The sequence below is a fragment of the Bos javanicus genome, chromosome 11 (assembly GCF_032452875.1).
Source record: "Bos javanicus breed banteng chromosome 11, ARS-OSU_banteng_1.0, whole genome shotgun sequence".
In the NCBI taxonomy this organism is placed as follows: domain Eukaryota; kingdom Metazoa; phylum Chordata; class Mammalia; order Artiodactyla; family Bovidae; genus Bos; species Bos javanicus.
This window is the reverse complement of record NC_083878.1, coordinates 99218503-99235941: the sequence shown is the minus strand read 5'-3', so window position 1 is coordinate 99235941 and position 17439 is coordinate 99218503. Positions and strand designations below refer to the sequence as shown.

At 43.5% G+C, this 17439-nt stretch overlaps 1 protein-coding gene across 2 annotated transcripts in view; it reads right to left on the bottom strand.

Annotated features, from left to right (window-relative positions):
• NUP188 (nucleoporin 188) overlaps positions 1-17439 on the bottom strand; it is a 43931-nt gene that overhangs the window by 8143 nt on the left and 18349 nt on the right. For both annotated transcript variants that reach the window (XM_061433763.1, XM_061433764.1), the window contains exons 9-29: positions 17182-17393; positions 16030-16144; positions 14977-15177; positions 14031-14120; positions 12568-12633; positions 11551-11670; positions 10641-10767; positions 8449-8601; positions 8129-8255; positions 7832-7919; positions 7660-7736; positions 6825-6939; positions 5351-5471; positions 5173-5239; positions 4367-4495; positions 3926-4065; positions 2736-2842; positions 1530-1736; positions 1243-1412; positions 667-736; positions 209-276 (exon numbers count right to left, since the gene is read on the bottom strand). In XM_061433763.1, the coding sequence (XP_061289747.1) occupies positions 209-276; positions 667-736; positions 1243-1412; positions 1530-1736; positions 2736-2842; positions 3926-4065; positions 4367-4495; positions 5173-5239; positions 5351-5471; positions 6825-6939; positions 7660-7736; positions 7832-7919; positions 8129-8255; positions 8449-8601; positions 10641-10767; positions 11551-11670; positions 12568-12633; positions 14031-14120; positions 14977-15177; positions 16030-16144; positions 17182-17393 (2570 nt within the window). The remainder of the gene's footprint in view (positions 1-208; positions 277-666; positions 737-1242; positions 1413-1529; positions 1737-2735; positions 2843-3925; positions 4066-4366; positions 4496-5172; positions 5240-5350; positions 5472-6824; positions 6940-7659; positions 7737-7831; positions 7920-8128; positions 8256-8448; positions 8602-10640; positions 10768-11550; positions 11671-12567; positions 12634-14030; positions 14121-14976; positions 15178-16029; positions 16145-17181; positions 17394-17439) is intronic.

The window sequence follows — 17439 nt, the reverse complement described above, 5'->3', positions numbered from 1 at the left end:
AGGAGTTTGCTTCACAATCACTCTTTCTGACAATCACAAATGCCATCGATGGACTGACCAAGGACACGGATCCGTGGCCCTCCAGAAATGGCTCCAAACCAGCTCTCTCCTCTGTCTGGGCTCATTTGGCCACGCCCTCAGCAGTAGACTCCATGGGTCCCCCCGCCACAAACCTCTGATTAAAGTCTCAAAAGGGGAAAGGACTCACTTAACTACATAGTATATCTCCAAGCAAATTATCTTCATGATTAGGGCACAGGTTTCCAGGATGCTGGGCTGTGGAGGGGGAGAGCAGAGAGTCGTGAGAACCTCTCCCCTGGGGCCCCTCCCTCCCACGTGGGCCAGAACAGGGACCGGCACTAGCAAACAAGAAAGCACGTTCCCTAGCGAGTGGGCATCTAACTTGCAAGAGCAGAAGCGTCAGGTCCAGTGTCTCGAAGTGAGTGGGGACCACAGAGCCAGCAACAGAGCAGGGCATGCTACCCTCCTTCCCAAAGCAAGACTTCAAAGGAGAGGAGACAAGTGCTTCTCTGAGAAAGAAGTTCCAGGTGAAGAAAACGTGCTGGTCATTTAGTCAGGTGGGGGTAGACATTTTCCACAGCCCAGTCTCAGCCCAGCCTTCACTCCCAGGGCCTCTCCACCACTGTCCCTCCCTTCAGCACTCACCTCAGATGTTTCCGAGGGAGGAGAAAGCGTACCAAATAGCGGACTCGTTAGATTCTCCCAAAACTTGGGTCTGAAAAGAAAATACATGGCAGAAATCACACTTTCTCTCATACAGTCCTTTTTCTCCTCTTTCCACCTCCCCTTGGTGGTCACCTCTCCACATTTTCTCAGTTCCAACCCTAACATCTGCTGCATAGGTCACCTGTTCGGACTATAATACATAAACAGAAATCGGTTCCATGGACAAAACAGGGACCCAGAGTAAAGCGTGTTCCATTCAGTTCAATGGCTCGAGCAAGTCACCCTCATCTGACTACTGTTTCTTATGAGCAATGGCTTTGGGGGTTGGCAGAAGGTGGGAAATTGAAAGGTAGAACTCTAAGGTAAACATATCAGAGTAAAGATTACACCTGCTGGGGCAGCTTTAAAAAGAGAATAACTCCCACACAATAACCCAAGCACGAAGCACTTTTAAGCATGACCTCTCACAACAAACCTCCCAGAACGACTGCCCCCTTATCTTATAGACAAGGACACACACTCCAGAGACTGAGGAATTTCTGGAGTCAGACTCACTTGGTTCTGAGGACCAGCATGGCACTGTCCCGCCGGTCCTGCCACAGGGCGTGCAAAAAGGCGATGGCTGCCCGGTGCAGCAGTGGGGGGCACCAGTAGCGGTCCTGCTGCTGGGAACCGATCAGCTCCAGCACCGCGTGGAGACAGCTCCACACCCCGAGGCTGAATTCCTGCAGAGGGACAGTGAGAGCTCAGGCCCACAGCTTTGGCCCACAGCCGGACCTGGAGACTCCAGCACCCACCTCCCAGAGGGCCATGTCCCAGCTTCATCCCAGGTGCAGGCTCACCTTGGAGCCATCGCTGCCATCCTTCACCTCCAGATTCAGAAACAGTTCAATGAGGCCTGGCTGCGTCTCTACAGCAACCGTGAGGAATTCCAGAATCATGACTTTGATGCGCATATCCTCAATCTTGCTCTGCAGGCGGGTCAGGAAGGCGTCTCGGATGGCAGCCGCATCACTGCCCAGGCAGGCGTACACTGACATGGGCGCCACCTGGCGGAGACCGGGACACACAGGTAGAGCTCCACCTCCAGAAAAACCGCAACAGGCATCTGCAGAAAGGTGCTGAGGAACTCTTGGAAAATGCCAGAGAGGGAAATATCCAGATGGACAGGTCTGGGCCAAAAGGGACATCACACCAAACTACAGCAAAAGATGCCCCATGATTCCCAGAGAAAATAGTAATCAACATAAAAAGATGCATAACCTCTCTTACGGTTCAATAAATGTAAAGCTTTTTAAAAAAGATAACACTGATTTGCCTATTAGATTAGCAAGGATTAAAAAACTGGTGAAGTCACTGTGGCAAGGATATGAGACTTAGGTAGTATAAACTGTTACATCCTTTCTGGAGGCTAATTTCAAAATATCTAATAGAAATTTAAATGTTCATTTATATCTAACTAATTTTTAGGAATTGTAAACAAAAGTTTACAGAGTTCTGTGGATAGGAATGTTCACTACAGCACTATTTAACAGTAAGACAGAAAATAGCATAAATAAGTTAGGACCCATCCATGCTATGGCACGTCACACAAGAATTAGAGAATGAGGTAGATCCCAGTGTGCGCATACAGCAAGGCTGCAGGATGTGGTGTTAAGTGAAGAAAGCTAGTCACAAAACTGTATGTATCGTGGAATTCTGCTTTGGAAAAGAACAAAAGCTCACACTAAACATTCTTTAATACATAAGCATGGATAAAAAGAAACCTGGAGCAATGTGTACCAATCTGCTCACAGGAATTCTTAGAATGAGGAGATATTAGAGGAGACCTTAATTTTCTGTAAAAGTTTATCTGTAACATTTAAACAAATATTTTAAAATGAGTATGTATGTCTTTCATAATCAGGAAAAAAAGTGTGTGTGAGTGAGTATGTGTCTATAGGTACATCACTTTAAAAGTCCAAGTCAGTTACATCTCTTAGAAGAAACACTATTCTCAAGCACAAAGTCAGTTTTCTGGGGCTTGGACTTGTTAGGTGGGATCCTACCGTGGCCAGACGTTTCAGCAGCTGGATAGCAAGACGAGGCAGAGCTGGGTCATGTTTGTGGTAGATGTATTTGGCAAGAACAGCAATAAGGTTGTTCCCATGGGCACCTGAAGAAGTACAGGAAACAGTTCAGACAGCAAAGTATGCCTAGTTCAAGCTCTTAGGAGAGGTTTCTGTTCAGAAAGCTCACATACGTGAAGGAATTTACTCTCGAGTACTTGGAGGGCCCAAGCGGATGCAGGTGGCCCTGTCATTCTCTTTCTTCAGTAGCCAAGGGGACAGGCAGGATTGGGGGTAAATAGCTCAGTCCAATTGGAGAAGGCAATGGCACCCCACTCCAGTACTCTTGCCTGGAAAATCCCATGGACAGAGGAGCCTGGTAGGCTGCAGTCCATGGGGTCGCTAAGAGTCGGACACGACTGAGCGACTTCACTTTCACTTTTCACTTTCATGCACTGCAGAAGGAAATGGCAACCCACTCCAGTGATCTTGCCTGGAGAATCCCAGGGAAGGGGAGCCTGGTGGGCTGCCCGATATGGGGTCGCACAGAGTCGGACACGACTGAAGTGAGTTAGCAGCAGCAGCTCAGTCCAATACATTAAGAGCAGAATTAGATACACTTTTTAGAAAATAGTCTTTTAACAAACAGGGTAGGAAAAAAGACATCACATTATATACAACATGGCACTAAATGCAAAAAATCATTAAAATCCCAAAATGATATAGCTAGAAAAAGGTCGTAGATGACGTCCAAATGCCTACTTGAAAATAAGGAAACTGGGTCCCAAAGAGATTAAATGAGTAGTTTAAAGCCAAAGAGTAATAACAGTCAACACTAACTAGGTACCAGGTTTTACAGGCAGCAACTGAATGTTCATTATGATGTTACAAGGTAGACACTGTGACTATCCCCATTTTATAGACGAGAAATCTGAGGCATAGTTGTTAAAATAAGGTGCCCAAGGTCAAAGCTGGCTGGAGCCAGAATTTTAACCGAGATACTCTGAACGTGTATTCTTTACTATTATTCTATCACCACTGGGAAGCAGACGTAAAGTATGACACAGTCTTATTTCTAAGTCCAACTGGTGATCATTACCGAATTTCAAAAATACTGCTGACCTCTAAAACACAGCCTGCAGTATGTACTTACGGGCAGAAATGCTGCTAATTAGAAGAAAAATACATACCATGCTGTGTGAGAGCCTGTTCCAGAGGGGACACCACATTAGAAGGCGGTTTCAGCCGAATGACATTGTTGGTGACAGAGAACGCCAACTTCACTGTCTTGATCAGCAGCTGGCCCTGGCCCTGGCCCTCTGCCCCATCGCTAGGGTGCCAAATGGAAACCAAAGTTGATTCAGACAACATGACTTCATTCGCAACACATGTGCTCTCATGAATGAGATTCCAACAACAGTCCCAGAGTTCAACAGCTCTAGAGGCCCCAGTCCAAACTAGGAGAGAGGAGGCACACTCAGCTCCCTTTGCTGTGTGCCAGTCTATACAGCAGCCAGTAGGTTATACAGAGGCTACATCCTAGGAAGAACAGGTTGTCTTTCTTACGCTCCAGTTCTTACAACATGCGGGCACGATAAAGACACATGGGGAAGGTGGAGAGGAAGGCCTACCTGCGGGGCTGAGCAGCCATGACCATGTCGATGGTGTCCACACCGATGCCCATGATATTGATTACTGTCTGTCCTGCTTCTGTGTAGGCCAGGCTGCAGATGCAGAGAGACTGCAGGCTGGGGGTGTGACTGGAAGACAGACACGTTCTGAGTTACCAGGGAGCCACCAAATTTATTACTGGAAGTAAAGGGTATTGTCCTAATCTAACCAACTGGACATCAGTGATACAAATCAGCTCTTTGCCAGAGGAAGCCACTCTGATTTCTTTCCTTAAACAGACCCTGAGAAACCATCTAAATATCCGTCGATTAATGAAAATGCTTACTGAAACAAATCACAATTAATCCATAGAGTGGAATGCATGGAACCATTAAAACAAAACAGATCTGCATGTAGTGGCATGGAAATAAAGTTACAGAAGATTAAGTACAGGCAGAGGGAAAAAAACCTAGAAGACACATGTTAACTTGTTAACAGCCATCTCTGGGAAATAGGGTTATGAAGGGCATCTTGCCCTACTTCTCTATGACATATACACCTTTTGTAAAGATCATAATATGTGTGTGTATAATTTCACTGGGGACAACCTTGTTACCACTTCATTTGCTCTTCTCTCTTCAGAGGGATAAAGGAGAAACAGGCTGGTGGAAGGCAAATCTGAACCCCAAGAGCACTGAGCTCTGGGCCCAACCAAGCTGAGTTCTCTGGAAGAACGAGCCAGCTGTGCAGAGCAGAAGCCCGAGTCTTCCCTTGCAGAGTGGCAGCATCTCAAAGTACCAAGTGCTAGCAATCTCCCCCCTCCTACCTGCTGTGCAGGTCTGTCTCATGGCACAGGTTCAGTATTGAATGAATCAGCTCCAGGATCAGGCAACCTGGACTCCAGAAAAGACATAGGAGTGATGTAACCTCGGGTGATGACCCTTATCCCAAGAAAGAAAGGTGGCCAGGGAGCCTCCCATCTTCGCTGCCCATGTTCTCCTTACCAATCTGTTCTCTCACACCATGGGAGTTGTATCGCCACTTGTGGTAACTTGGCAGCATCTCCTTCAGCACAAACATGACACAAGGCACCAGCCCTTGGCTCTGGGTACTACCAAGCTGCCCCTACAAGAAATCTTGCCGTGAGGGCATATGCCACTTAAGAATAAGTCACTTTATCACTAGAGATTTGACTCCAAGACCACATATCCAAAAGAAACCTGGGCAAACCTTGGCTATCAGTGGGGGGGAAAAAAACAACAACAACAAACATCAGAATACTCTAGTTCAACTGAATCCAAGTCATAGGTTTCCCCAGAATAGAGAAAGGGACTAAAAAGACAATGTGACAATATCACAAAAGGCACCTACAAGAAAGAGAAGGATGAAGGCTAAACCTGAGCAGGAGAGAGGTCCATCTGAAACATGGAGGATACAAGACTGTTGACAATGGAAAAACCCAGGTTCACTGTCATGATCACCAACCACCCTCTAAATTCTATCCCATCACTCAAGTATCAGAAAGGAGATCTGATACTCAAAATCCTTTGTCCTAGTATTACTTGTTACCATCAGCTTCCTTATCGTAAAAGTAAGGTTTCTTTATATAAACATATCTACTTCCCTATCTCTACACAGAACCATTTCTATTTAAGCGTTCATTGACTGATTCTTGCAAGCAGCACGTGTGCTTAGCGTTCTTCATGTGGAGCCCTCTCAACTCCAAGAGGTAGAGATCATTTATCATACCAGTTCAGAGACGTGCTAAGAAATTTAATACCTGTCCAAGGTCATACAGCCAGTAGGTGGTCAACCTGAAAGGTAAACCTAATTTTGACCCCCAAATCCATGCCACACAAGTATTTTTCAACCAGAGCTGTGATTCATTACCGGATTGTGAGATCAGCTTGTTAGAAAACATCAGAACGCACCTTGCATAGTACAAGCTGTGTCACACTTTGCAACTCCACTTTGTGTGCGCTTAGTCGCTCAGTCGTTTTCGACTCTTGCGACCCCATAGACTAGCCTGCCAGGCTCCTCTGTCCAAGGGATTCTCCAGGCAAGAATACTAGAGTGGGTTGCCGTTCACTTCTCCTGGGGATCTTCCCAACCCAGGAATCGAAGCTCGGTCTTCTGCATCGCAGATTCTTTACTGACTGAGCTATGAGGGAAGCCCCAACTCCATTTTAGAAGTAAACATATGATGTACATACTGGGACATGATGAAATGTGTACATATTATCCTGGGCTTTGTCAGAAATAACTTTATGAAGTCACTGCATTACGCTGTACGGACTCTGAGTATTAAATAAGTTAACAAAGATGAAGCATTTACTATAAAGTCAGGCACACAATAATCAGGACACAGAGACTGCTATCACTGTAACTTCAGGACAACTGTTAGGCCTGCAAACAAATGACTACAGTAACGGGATATAGGAAAATTATTTCAGATGCTTCTATCTGATGAGATTTTACCTTCACAAGAGTGGTGATCAAGCGCAGAAAGGCAACAGTGACCCCATACTCGCCCTGGGGCTGTTCACTATTCATCAAGAGGTTTCCATACCCACCAGCATTCATCCCCTCAGCACTGGGAAAAAACAGAGGGACAAAGGGGAAAAAAACAATGGGATGCTTTCAATAAACTGTAAATTCAATGTCAATAAACTGTAATAATTCCTGTTATTGTCTCGATGACTTGGGCATAAAATGAAAAAGCCCTGCAAAGGAATTAATCAAATCTAGGGTACTTATTAACCAGGGGAAGCATTAAGGACTTTACTGATATACAACCTCCAAAGTGAAAAATCAAATAAACATGAAGCAAGCATGTTTGTCTCATTAGCAAGAGAGAGCAAGAAGAGAACGCTCAGGTAGTGAGATGGAGCCTGTGTGTTAATAAATGGTGCATCAGCAAGCTTGCGTGGCCATGAAACACAGAGAAGTACAGAGTGACCTCGGCTTAAAAAGGGGAAGTTGAGCCTCTGGATCCAGACACCCCTGGATTCTCTAGACTAGAAAGTTAACTTCCACATACCTAAGGTGGTTGCTGCTGGATGAGAACTACCTCTCTCCCTCAGCTTTAAAGACTGACCCACATCAGTGCTCGCCTAAGGAAAGAGCCTCTGTGCCCCAAGTCCCATCACCTTCTTCGCCTCATCCTGACTCATTTCTGGTGAGAGGACTGAAAAGGCAAGCAGCAGAATACAAAGGCTCTGAGAAGCACCTTTAAAACTAATGAAGCTAGCTGAGATCTGAAATGTAAGGGATACTCCCCGGGAATACACTCTACCCCCAAGACCTGGCTCACCTGATCATCTGACTCATGCTGGAGACCTGGTGGGCCACGAAAGGCAAGAAGCCTGTGTGAAGAAGATCAGTCCAGACCTGGAGAGGGAAAAGAAGAGTCGAGTGTCTGTGGTGTGTCTTCAGGTATATGCCATGCGTGACATTTTTGGGCTGTTAGGAAGACTGTGTCTCACCTTTGCTGGGTTCCGGGCAGCCAAAACAGTCAAGCAATTGACGCAAGAAGCGATGACATCCACAGGCGGGGAGATCACTGTTGTTAACCTGGTTGGAGAACAGTACACTGCACTCAGTAAAATGAATAAAGTGACTTGTTCCATCACAAGTATTTTCCAGTCCTCTCTCCCCAGGTCCCTCCTGGCAGCAGAAAATGAAAACAGGAAATCCCTCTGCTGTGGACAGATATCACACCAGGGTTTCCCATCATGGGCTGCGTGCAGCCTCTGACCCAGCGGGAGGGACCAGATACTGACCGCTGCAGCAGCATGTAGATGCGGGACGTGATGGGCAGGAGACAGTCTGCTATCGACAGGTCTGTACTGATGACCTTATGGACCAGGTCGATGATGGGTTTGACCCGCTGGCAGTGCTGAATCACATCTGAGGGGGAAAAGTTGTGATCTCAATGAAAACAACTCTTTTAAGATCACTGAATAGTCTCTGAGACCCAGATAAATGATGCTAATCACAACCTGGAAAGTTCTGAATCTTATCTTGAAAGTTTCTGCCTTCCAAATCCTCTAACCATGACCATTTTTCTTCTCACAGCGATCGCTCTCTGAGCTGAGCTCACCTGCAGTGGAAACGACATGCAGCAGCATCTCAATCTCGCAGGTGAAGAGGGTCCAGCTGCTATACGAGTATTCCCAGCGCACCAGGTAGGCCCTATCGTCCAGCATCACTTGGCCCACGGTGCCTTGAGGTATGCGAAGGTTGGTCTGACCCCCTAAAGAAGAAAGAGAAATTAGTCTACTAGGAAGAGGAGATTCCTATGACAGACAGCAATATCTAATCCCACAGAGATGTACAGACTCTCTTCTTAGTACCCACTACTGTTACAGCTTTTTGCATTAAAAAGGGACAAAAACAAAAGCTCTCAACTGTCATAGGGGAAGTGAGTCTTTCCACGTGTCTGAAAAACAATCGAGTGCAGAGTGGTTCTCCACTCACATGATGACTATAGGAAGACCACCTTACAGGACAGCAGGTGCCCAGGTCACCAGGTAAGTCACTAGCGATGCAAAGATTAGAAGAGTAAGGCTGTGCCTCCCACATTTTATTCCTTGAGCATGTGGAATATACAAGTGCTTACAACTGTTAACAGGTTACTCTCACATGCTGCCAGCAGGAAAGGAAATTGCTGTTTTCCTACAACTTAATTCAACACAATCAAAAGCCTTTGACAAAATTCAACATCCATTTATGATAAAAACTCTCCAGAAAGCAGGAATAGAAGGAACATACCTCAACGTAATAAAAGCTATATATGACAAACCCACAGCAAACATTATCCTCAATGGTGAAAAATTGAAAGCATTTCCTCTAAAGTCAGGAACAAGACAAGGGTGCCCACTTTCACCATTACTATTCAACATAGTTTTGGAAGTTTTGGCCACAGCAATCAGAGCAGAAAAAGAAATAAAAGGAATCCAAATTGGAAAAGAAGAAGTAAAACTCTCACTATTTGCAGATGACATGATCCTCTACATAGAAAACCCTAAAGATTCCACCAGAAAATTACTAGAAATAATCAATGACTATAGTAAAGTTGCAGGATATAAAATCAACACACAGAAATCCCTTGCATTCCTATACACTAATAATGAGAAAACTCAAAGAGAAATTAAGGAAACAATTCCATTCACCATTGCAATGGAAAGAATAAAATACTTAGGAATATTAAAAAAAAAATTTTTTTTCTACCATTTTTCTCAAATTGTGGTAAAAAAAATAGATAAAATTTACCATTTTAACCATTTCTAAGTTGCCAGGCCAGTGGCATTACGTACATTCACATGGTTATGCAACCCTCACTACCATCAACCCAAAGATCTGTTTTCATCATGCAAATCTGAAATTCTGTACCCATTAACCTGTAATCTCCATTATCCCAGCCCCCAGCCCCTGTCAGCTACCATTCTATTTTCTGTCACTATAAATTGAACTACTCTAAGTACCTCATATGCATGGAATCCTACAGTATTTAACCTTTCCGGACTGTTCTACTTCATTTAGTACCGTGTTTTCAAGGTTCACCCATGTTATACATAGCATGTGTCAGAATTCCTTTTCTCTTTAAGGCTGAATAATACTCTCCAAATTTTGGCTCCTAAGAAAACTTGGTGTCTTATCTATATATACTGCATTTTAGAAAATCCATTTCATCTGTCAGTGGACATGTATTTAAAAATTTTATTGCATACACCCTTTTACCCAGCAGTCCCACTTTAGGGATTCTATGTACTAAAAAGTAAAACCACCAGGACATAAAGGTATATGTCCCCAGAGAAGCACTGTTTGCAGTGGCAAAAACCTGACATAGCCTAAATGTCCTCTAGAAGGTGAAAGATAAAAAAATATGAAACTTCAAGAATAATTATATAGTTACTAAAAAGAATGAGTCAGATCTACATGTAATAAAATCGATTTGCAGAGAACCTGTGAGAGAACACAGAGATGTGTCAGAGGATATACACCACACGGAACAGTAACCATCTGATGAGGATGGGCCTGAAAAGATTCGAACATTTAAAAACATAGCTCTGCGCTGTCTCCTTTGTTATAATGAACAAGCACTATTTCTGAAGTAACACGATCAAATGACGTAAAACAGTAAGAAACCAATAATTTATCAGGAAATCAACAAGCACAGTGGAGGAGAGGATCCACTTTAAAGGTACCTGCCATGAAACATTAAAACAGCAGTCAGGTCAACACAGACGCCGTGGAAGAGGCTACTGAGTCAGGGTCATCTGTCTCTCTCACCTAGAGGGTAAAGGAGTTTGGGTGTTTGCCTCCGCCAAAGGGTTCCATCTTCGTGGGAGATCACATCATGGGGCTTGTGCTTATAGAGTTCATTGTAGAAAGACATCTTATCCAAGAAACTATACACCTGCCAACACACAGGAACAAAAAACAAAGAGCTATACATTTACTGAGGGACATTTAAGGGGCCTCCCATCTGCTTTTCTGCTCTTTTAGCCAGACTGTGTATGTGCTGACTCTCAAAATTCCTACAAAGCCATCCCTAGGACTCTTCTGAGACTTGCCTCAGCACTCCTTGTGAAGTCAAACCCTTCTTATTCTTTAACGCCCAACTCAAGGACCCTCTCACTCCACAGACCGCTGTCTCTCCTGAACAGTATGGTCTTGACCACTCAGATGACATAAATTACATACCACTTGGCTTTATGGTTCTTAGTCACTAGGCTATGTCCAGCTCTTGTGACCTCATGGACTATATAGTCCACCAGGCTCCTCTGTCCATGGGATTTCCCAGGCAAGAATATTAGAGAGGGTTGCCATTTCCTTCTCCAGGGAATCTTCATGACCCAGGGATCAAACCCAATCCCCTGCATTGGCAGGCAGATTCTTTACGGCTGAGCCACCAGGGAAGCCCACCTAGCTTTACTACTTAATTCTTATATCCATTATTCTCTTCTAACTAGATATTAAAGAACTTCACATTTTGTCTTACTCCCACAATATCTATAGGTAGATACTTAATAGGTACTCAAGAAAATTTAATTTTATAGAACTGAGGAACTATCATCAGCATTTTTCATTCAACTACAGACTAATTCTTGCCATGGCAGTGGAACTGCAACGTGAAAAGCAAAAAGGATTTCTAAAAAACATCTCCCATTCTATTTAGGCATCTAACTGAATAACCTACCTTCTTAGCAGTAGACTTCCCTGATACAAGGGCTCGAAGCAACTGCAGGAGTGGAGACAGGAGATGGGGAAACATTCCACATACACTGTCCAGAATGATCCCGAGACCAGAGGTTGGTTCCTATGGCAGAAGGGGAGAAGTCACTGACCTTCATGTTATCCAGAAATTAACACATCTCTGAACTGCCCAGCAACCATAAGAAAATATAAAATAAATCCTTTTCTTTAGGTAGACGGCATTTCTCTAATAATTTAAAACTTCCATGTTAAACATCCAGTGAAAGAGGCTTCAACAACTGAGTGAGACCCTGAAGGGAGACTACTGCTGCCTGCAGTGACCTCTGCTAGGAATCCTCGCCACAGGAAAACACAATGTAGCTGTACATGATCTGCTTCCACTGATATGAAAAGCACCCACAGCCTGTCAGCAGTTAGCACCACACGTGAGCATCATATCTTAATCTGCATTTTGTTTCCCACCACCTCAGGAGAAAGAGGGTGCAATACACAGGCAAAGCATTCAGGCCATAGTTCCAAGAGAAACATTTATTCATCACCTGGGCCTTGAGGCTTGAGGCTGCTGTCAATGCTAAGACTAAATACCAGTGAGAAACTGTTCTCTCCAAAGCCGAATCCTCACCCTAACACATAACAGTACTCTGAGAAGTTCTAAGACAGTTACAATCACCCAATGGTATGTTCAGGAATTAGAGCACTACTGGTGTCTGAGACTCTTGATGTGAAAAAAAGACTTGGTGGGTAGGAGAGAGGACACACTGGCTAATAATGTGGACTAGGGACTCAAGTCAGATAGAACTACATCTTGACCCTATCTAGCGGTGGTGACTAGCTCAGGCTGAGCATCACATTTCCCCACACACAAAATTGGATGATATTATCTAATTTATCAACTTTTGTATAGATTACATGAGAAAACAGACCTAAAAGCTTAGTCTAAGAACTAAAACAAATTCTGCTACAGAGAACACCACAGCCTGACTCCCTCTGACATACTTACTGTTCCCCAGAACAGTTCTGGGAGAGAAGGGTCTGCCAGGACTTCACATGCTGTGTCAATTACATCCTGTTGAGGAGGGAAGAAAATGGCTTACTTTTCCTGGTTGAACCAGTCTTTTTTTTTTTTTAGCTGCATTCTATTAAAATAAAAACATGGGAGGAGGGTTCAGGATGGGGAACACATGTAAAAAAATAAAAATAAAAAAATAAAATAAAATAAAAACATGAATAATACCTTCATATAGTATGTCAGAAAGAATTCTGGGGTTAAAAAGTAAGGAATTGTAAGATGGTAAGCAAATTAACCTTTCTGAACTTCAAACTCTAACAGGGTGAAAATATTACCTGCCTCACAATGTTGTCCTAAGGATTAAATGTTAAGATCATGTACATGGAAACAAACTGCAAATCTTACAATGCATGTAAATGAGAGGTATTACTAGGCCCAGCTTAGCTGAACCACACCCCCACCCACTCTGTCCGTGGAAAAATTATCTTCTACAAAAGCGGTCTCTGGTGCCATAAAAGTCTGGGATGCTGCTCTAGGGAACTAGTGGATGGAGACAATGATGTGGTTTGTGGATACCATAATTAACAGCACAGCTACAGACTAAACGAAATCTGACATACTTATCAGCCAATAATATATAGATCTATTTAGATCCTAATACAAACTTATGATAAACTTATGACATTTACAACGAGAAATTTGAGTCCTACCTTATTTGAAGATATGTTTTCCTAGATATGATAAAGGTTGTGAAGCTTCACTAAAATATTTGTATAAAGCAAATACTGTCCAGGATTTGCTTCAAAATAACCAAGGAGGTGGGAGGGAGGTTCAAGAGGGAAGCGATATATGTATACCTATAGCTGATTCATCTTGCTGTGTGGCAGAACCCACAGTAGTGTAAAGTAATTATCCTCCGAAAGAAAAGTAACCAAGGAGGGAAGGGGCAGAAATGAGTACAATCAGCTGTCCATCGATCATTTGGAAGCTGGTGATGGAGCATGAGGGTTCATTACACAAATCTGTCTCCTTCAGTATATCTTTAAAATATTTCATTTTTTAAAAATACTGCACAAGAATATTTATTAGCATCCATGGATGTTTGGGACAAATGCACTACAGAGTAAAAAATTAGGTTGTAGAACAGTATATAGATGGTGATTCCATTTCTAAAGAACTACTATATTTTTACATTTGGAAGGGAATATATCAAACTGTTAACACAGGTTATTCTGTGTGGTGGGCTTACAGTTTTTTCTTTTTATCAGCACTTCCTGACTTTTTAATCATTAATATGCACCTTTTTATAATATAGTAAGTGGAAAAAACAGCAATAAACAGCAAATTGTACTTGAAGTATATGGGTCTGTGTTATATCAGCTCCAAAGGAGTATTTTAGGAAGAAGACTGCAAGCTGGGCAGTGTAGACAGTCTCATGAAAGCCAGACACTGACCTGCTGATTGCCCAGGGTGTGCAGCTCCAGGGAGGTCAGGACAAAAGAAAGGAGTCCGTAGACACACATGCAGGCAGTGCTGGTGGTACACTGTAACGACAAGGGGTCAGGGGAGCTCTGAGTAGCAGCACTCTCCTCTAGGCTCGGCGTGATCCCATCACATTAATGCAGTCTCTCTAAACAAATGGGAAGAGAACCTGAGGCTTCACAATTTTCCTAACTTGGTCCCAAAATCAGGAAGACAAAGGAAGAAAGGAGAAAGCAGAAGCTATACACATTACAGTACAGACAAGAACATCATAAGGGAACCCTTTTCAAAATGATCAAAGTTTTCGTAGGGAGGAAAACCACCTCCAGCCTACAAAAAGGATAGAGTCTCTATGTGCTGGTAGGAATGAAGCAGCTGCCTCAACTGTCACTGAGATGTATCAACCAGCGCCAACAAGTTGGCTAAGGTTTCATTCAGCATGTCAAAACAAGCTGATTAAACCATGCCACTCAAACTAAGCCCCAACACAAGACTCAAAAAGAATTTCTAATTCATCCCATTACAGTTGAATGAATAAGCCCTCTCCAAAGATTTATCCAGTCACTATGACCAAAGTTGTAAGAGATACTTAGTGGCACAGCATAACACGATGGCAAAGGGTCAGAGAAGGTTCAAGCGGGACCCACCAATTCACTGTTCCTGTGGGCAAACACCATTCCTTCTCAGTTTCAATTTCCTAACCCGTAAAACAGGGTAATAATTCCCAATACACAGAAGTGTTGTGAGGATGAAACAAGATACTGTGCAGAAAATGCTGAGAACAATGTCTATCACAATAAAGGCTCTATAAAGGTTACAAAATTATCATTGTTATCCCCGTCACTGACAGTCATTATTACTACAATGATGATTCATCAACGAGCATCCACCCTGCTCTTTGCCCACTCGCATGCTCACGTCATTTCCCCCACTGGCCAGCGAGCGGAGCAGTCGGGTCAAGTACTGAAAGACGTTCAGTTGGATGGCTGTCCCCCCTATCTTCCGGACCACGCTGCTTGTCTCTTCTGGATTCAGGGTGTGACGGAGGAGGGCCCATGCCAAAAGCACTGGGGCATGATGCGGAATGTCCCCAAAGGTCAACATCAAACGGTCCATATCCTAATGAAAAGAGGATACATCCATGTCACTTAACACAAAGGGTCAAGACTCTCACAGAGGATCTTTCACCACGCTTAGTAAGTCGTCCATCTGTCTAGGGTGCCCCTCTCTCCCATTCTAACATTTCACTCTCCCCAAGCCCCCAGCCACTTCATTAATAAGAGCCCTCAATTACTCTTCCCTTTACCCACAATTCTCTCTAGATTTTAAGTTGTGTCAATTTAAGATGATAAAATATATGTTCAAATGGAAACTCCTAGAAAATGTTCCTGATCCTTCCAGAACTTTCTCAGATCTCTCATTTTCTATCTTTCTGTCCATCCTGTCTGTTCTTTCCTATTCCTCTTTCACATGCTGCATAAACGCATACACCCAAGGTTCTGTCCTTGGGCCCCTTTTGTCCTTCTATCATCTCCCTGAGGGACTCTACTCATTCTCACAGATTGAACTATCACCTCTGTGCAAATATTAATAAATCTCAGATTTCTTCCAAATCCAATGAACTGCTTTTTAAAAACCACGTATTCATTACACAGCTGGCCACGCCGGGACTCAGCGGCCGCACACAGGACCTTGCCTTTTCGCTGTGGCAGGTGCTAGCTTTAGTTGCAGCATGTGGGACCTTTAGTTGACTCAGGTGCAGTTCCCTGACCAGGGAGTGAAGCCGGGTCCCTTTGCCCTGGGTGCCTGGGAGATTTAGTCACTGGACCACCAGGGAAGTCCCTTAATTAACAGTGGAGAACCACAAACTCCACAATAAGGAAAATTTTATGTGGCAATATAGTTGAGTGATTAAAAGCTTACTACTAACTACATAAACAGTCTGAAAAAATAAGGCTGTTTCAAGTTCACCTGACAAATAAGTCCATCCTGGGCAAACTGGTGCAGTTCTCTTCTGTCATCCAAAGCACACTTATGCAAGGATTCAATGTCCATGCCTTCCACCAGAATAAGGGCACTGAAGTAGCTGGAAAAAAAACAGTGTCATGGTGTCATACATGCTACTCTGAACCTCAACGGAGAATAAGGTAAAATGTAAGACACTTCAGCGTCAAAAACACTGAGATATTTTACCTTCTTTTTTCATATTCAAGACTTCTAAACTCAGTAGGTATTTTACACTTCCAGCACATCTCAATTTGACCAGACATATTTTACTTTTTGGCTATACCACATGGTTTGCAGAACTGTAGTTGGCCAGCCAGGGATTGCACCCGAGTCCTCAGCAGTTTGAGTGCGGAATCCTAACCTCTGGACCACCAGGGAATTTCTGTGACCAGCCTTATTTTATATTATTTTAGTTTTAACTTTTATCTTTAAATTTTATTTATTTTTGGCCGCATTGTGCAACACGCAGGATCTTAGTTCCCTGACCAGGGATCAAACCTGTGCCCCCCTGCAGTGGAAGCATAAAGTCCTAACCACTGCTCCACCAGGGAGGTCTACCAGCCATGTTTTAAATGCTTGATAGTCTCATGTGGCTTCTGCCCACCAAAGCACAGATCTGGTACAAAATGTTTCTACAGCCAACAATTGTATCTAGCCCAGATCAACTCACTGGTCAAATGTGTACCTTTGTTCATAGAGGGAATAGGCTCAAAATGTGGATTTATCCATTTCCATAAAATCTAAAACTCTATATACACTATGACCTCAAAGAGGGCAGGGAACACAACTGTCCTATTTATCACTGTTTTCTTAGCACTTGCACAGTGCTTGGTCTATAAGTTGCTCAATGGATTTTTCACAGAACGAAACGATGAACCCTAGATGAAAAACAGTAAGTAATAGACTAGAAAGCGATACTTGTTTTGAGAAAAGATATCCCTCTCAATCCAAGTATTTATTCCCTGAATGACCTGCAAAGTGGTAGTATACTCATCTATTTCCCCAGCCATTAAGTGAAAAAGTATCTAGCCCCCCCCCACCCACTCACAAGACCACTCTAATGTCAATGCTCTAAATACTGAATAAGTTCTAAGACTTCAATTCATTCACACTTACCCAATCCGATCCACAAAAGGATCCATGGTCTCATCTACCAGGTGCCTGTTAGTCTGCCTACTACCAAATCCTTGCTCTTTAAACATCTTGGTTAACACCAATAGGTCACTAGGTGCCATCTCAAAGTATGCATAATATAGGAAAATAATTTCTAGCAGCATGGACTGCTCCCGAAGGCACTGAACAAACCAGCGAGACACCTGGCGCTCAGTCTGCAAAACCAATGAAGAAAAGTGAGTGGGAGAGAGATGAAGTCAG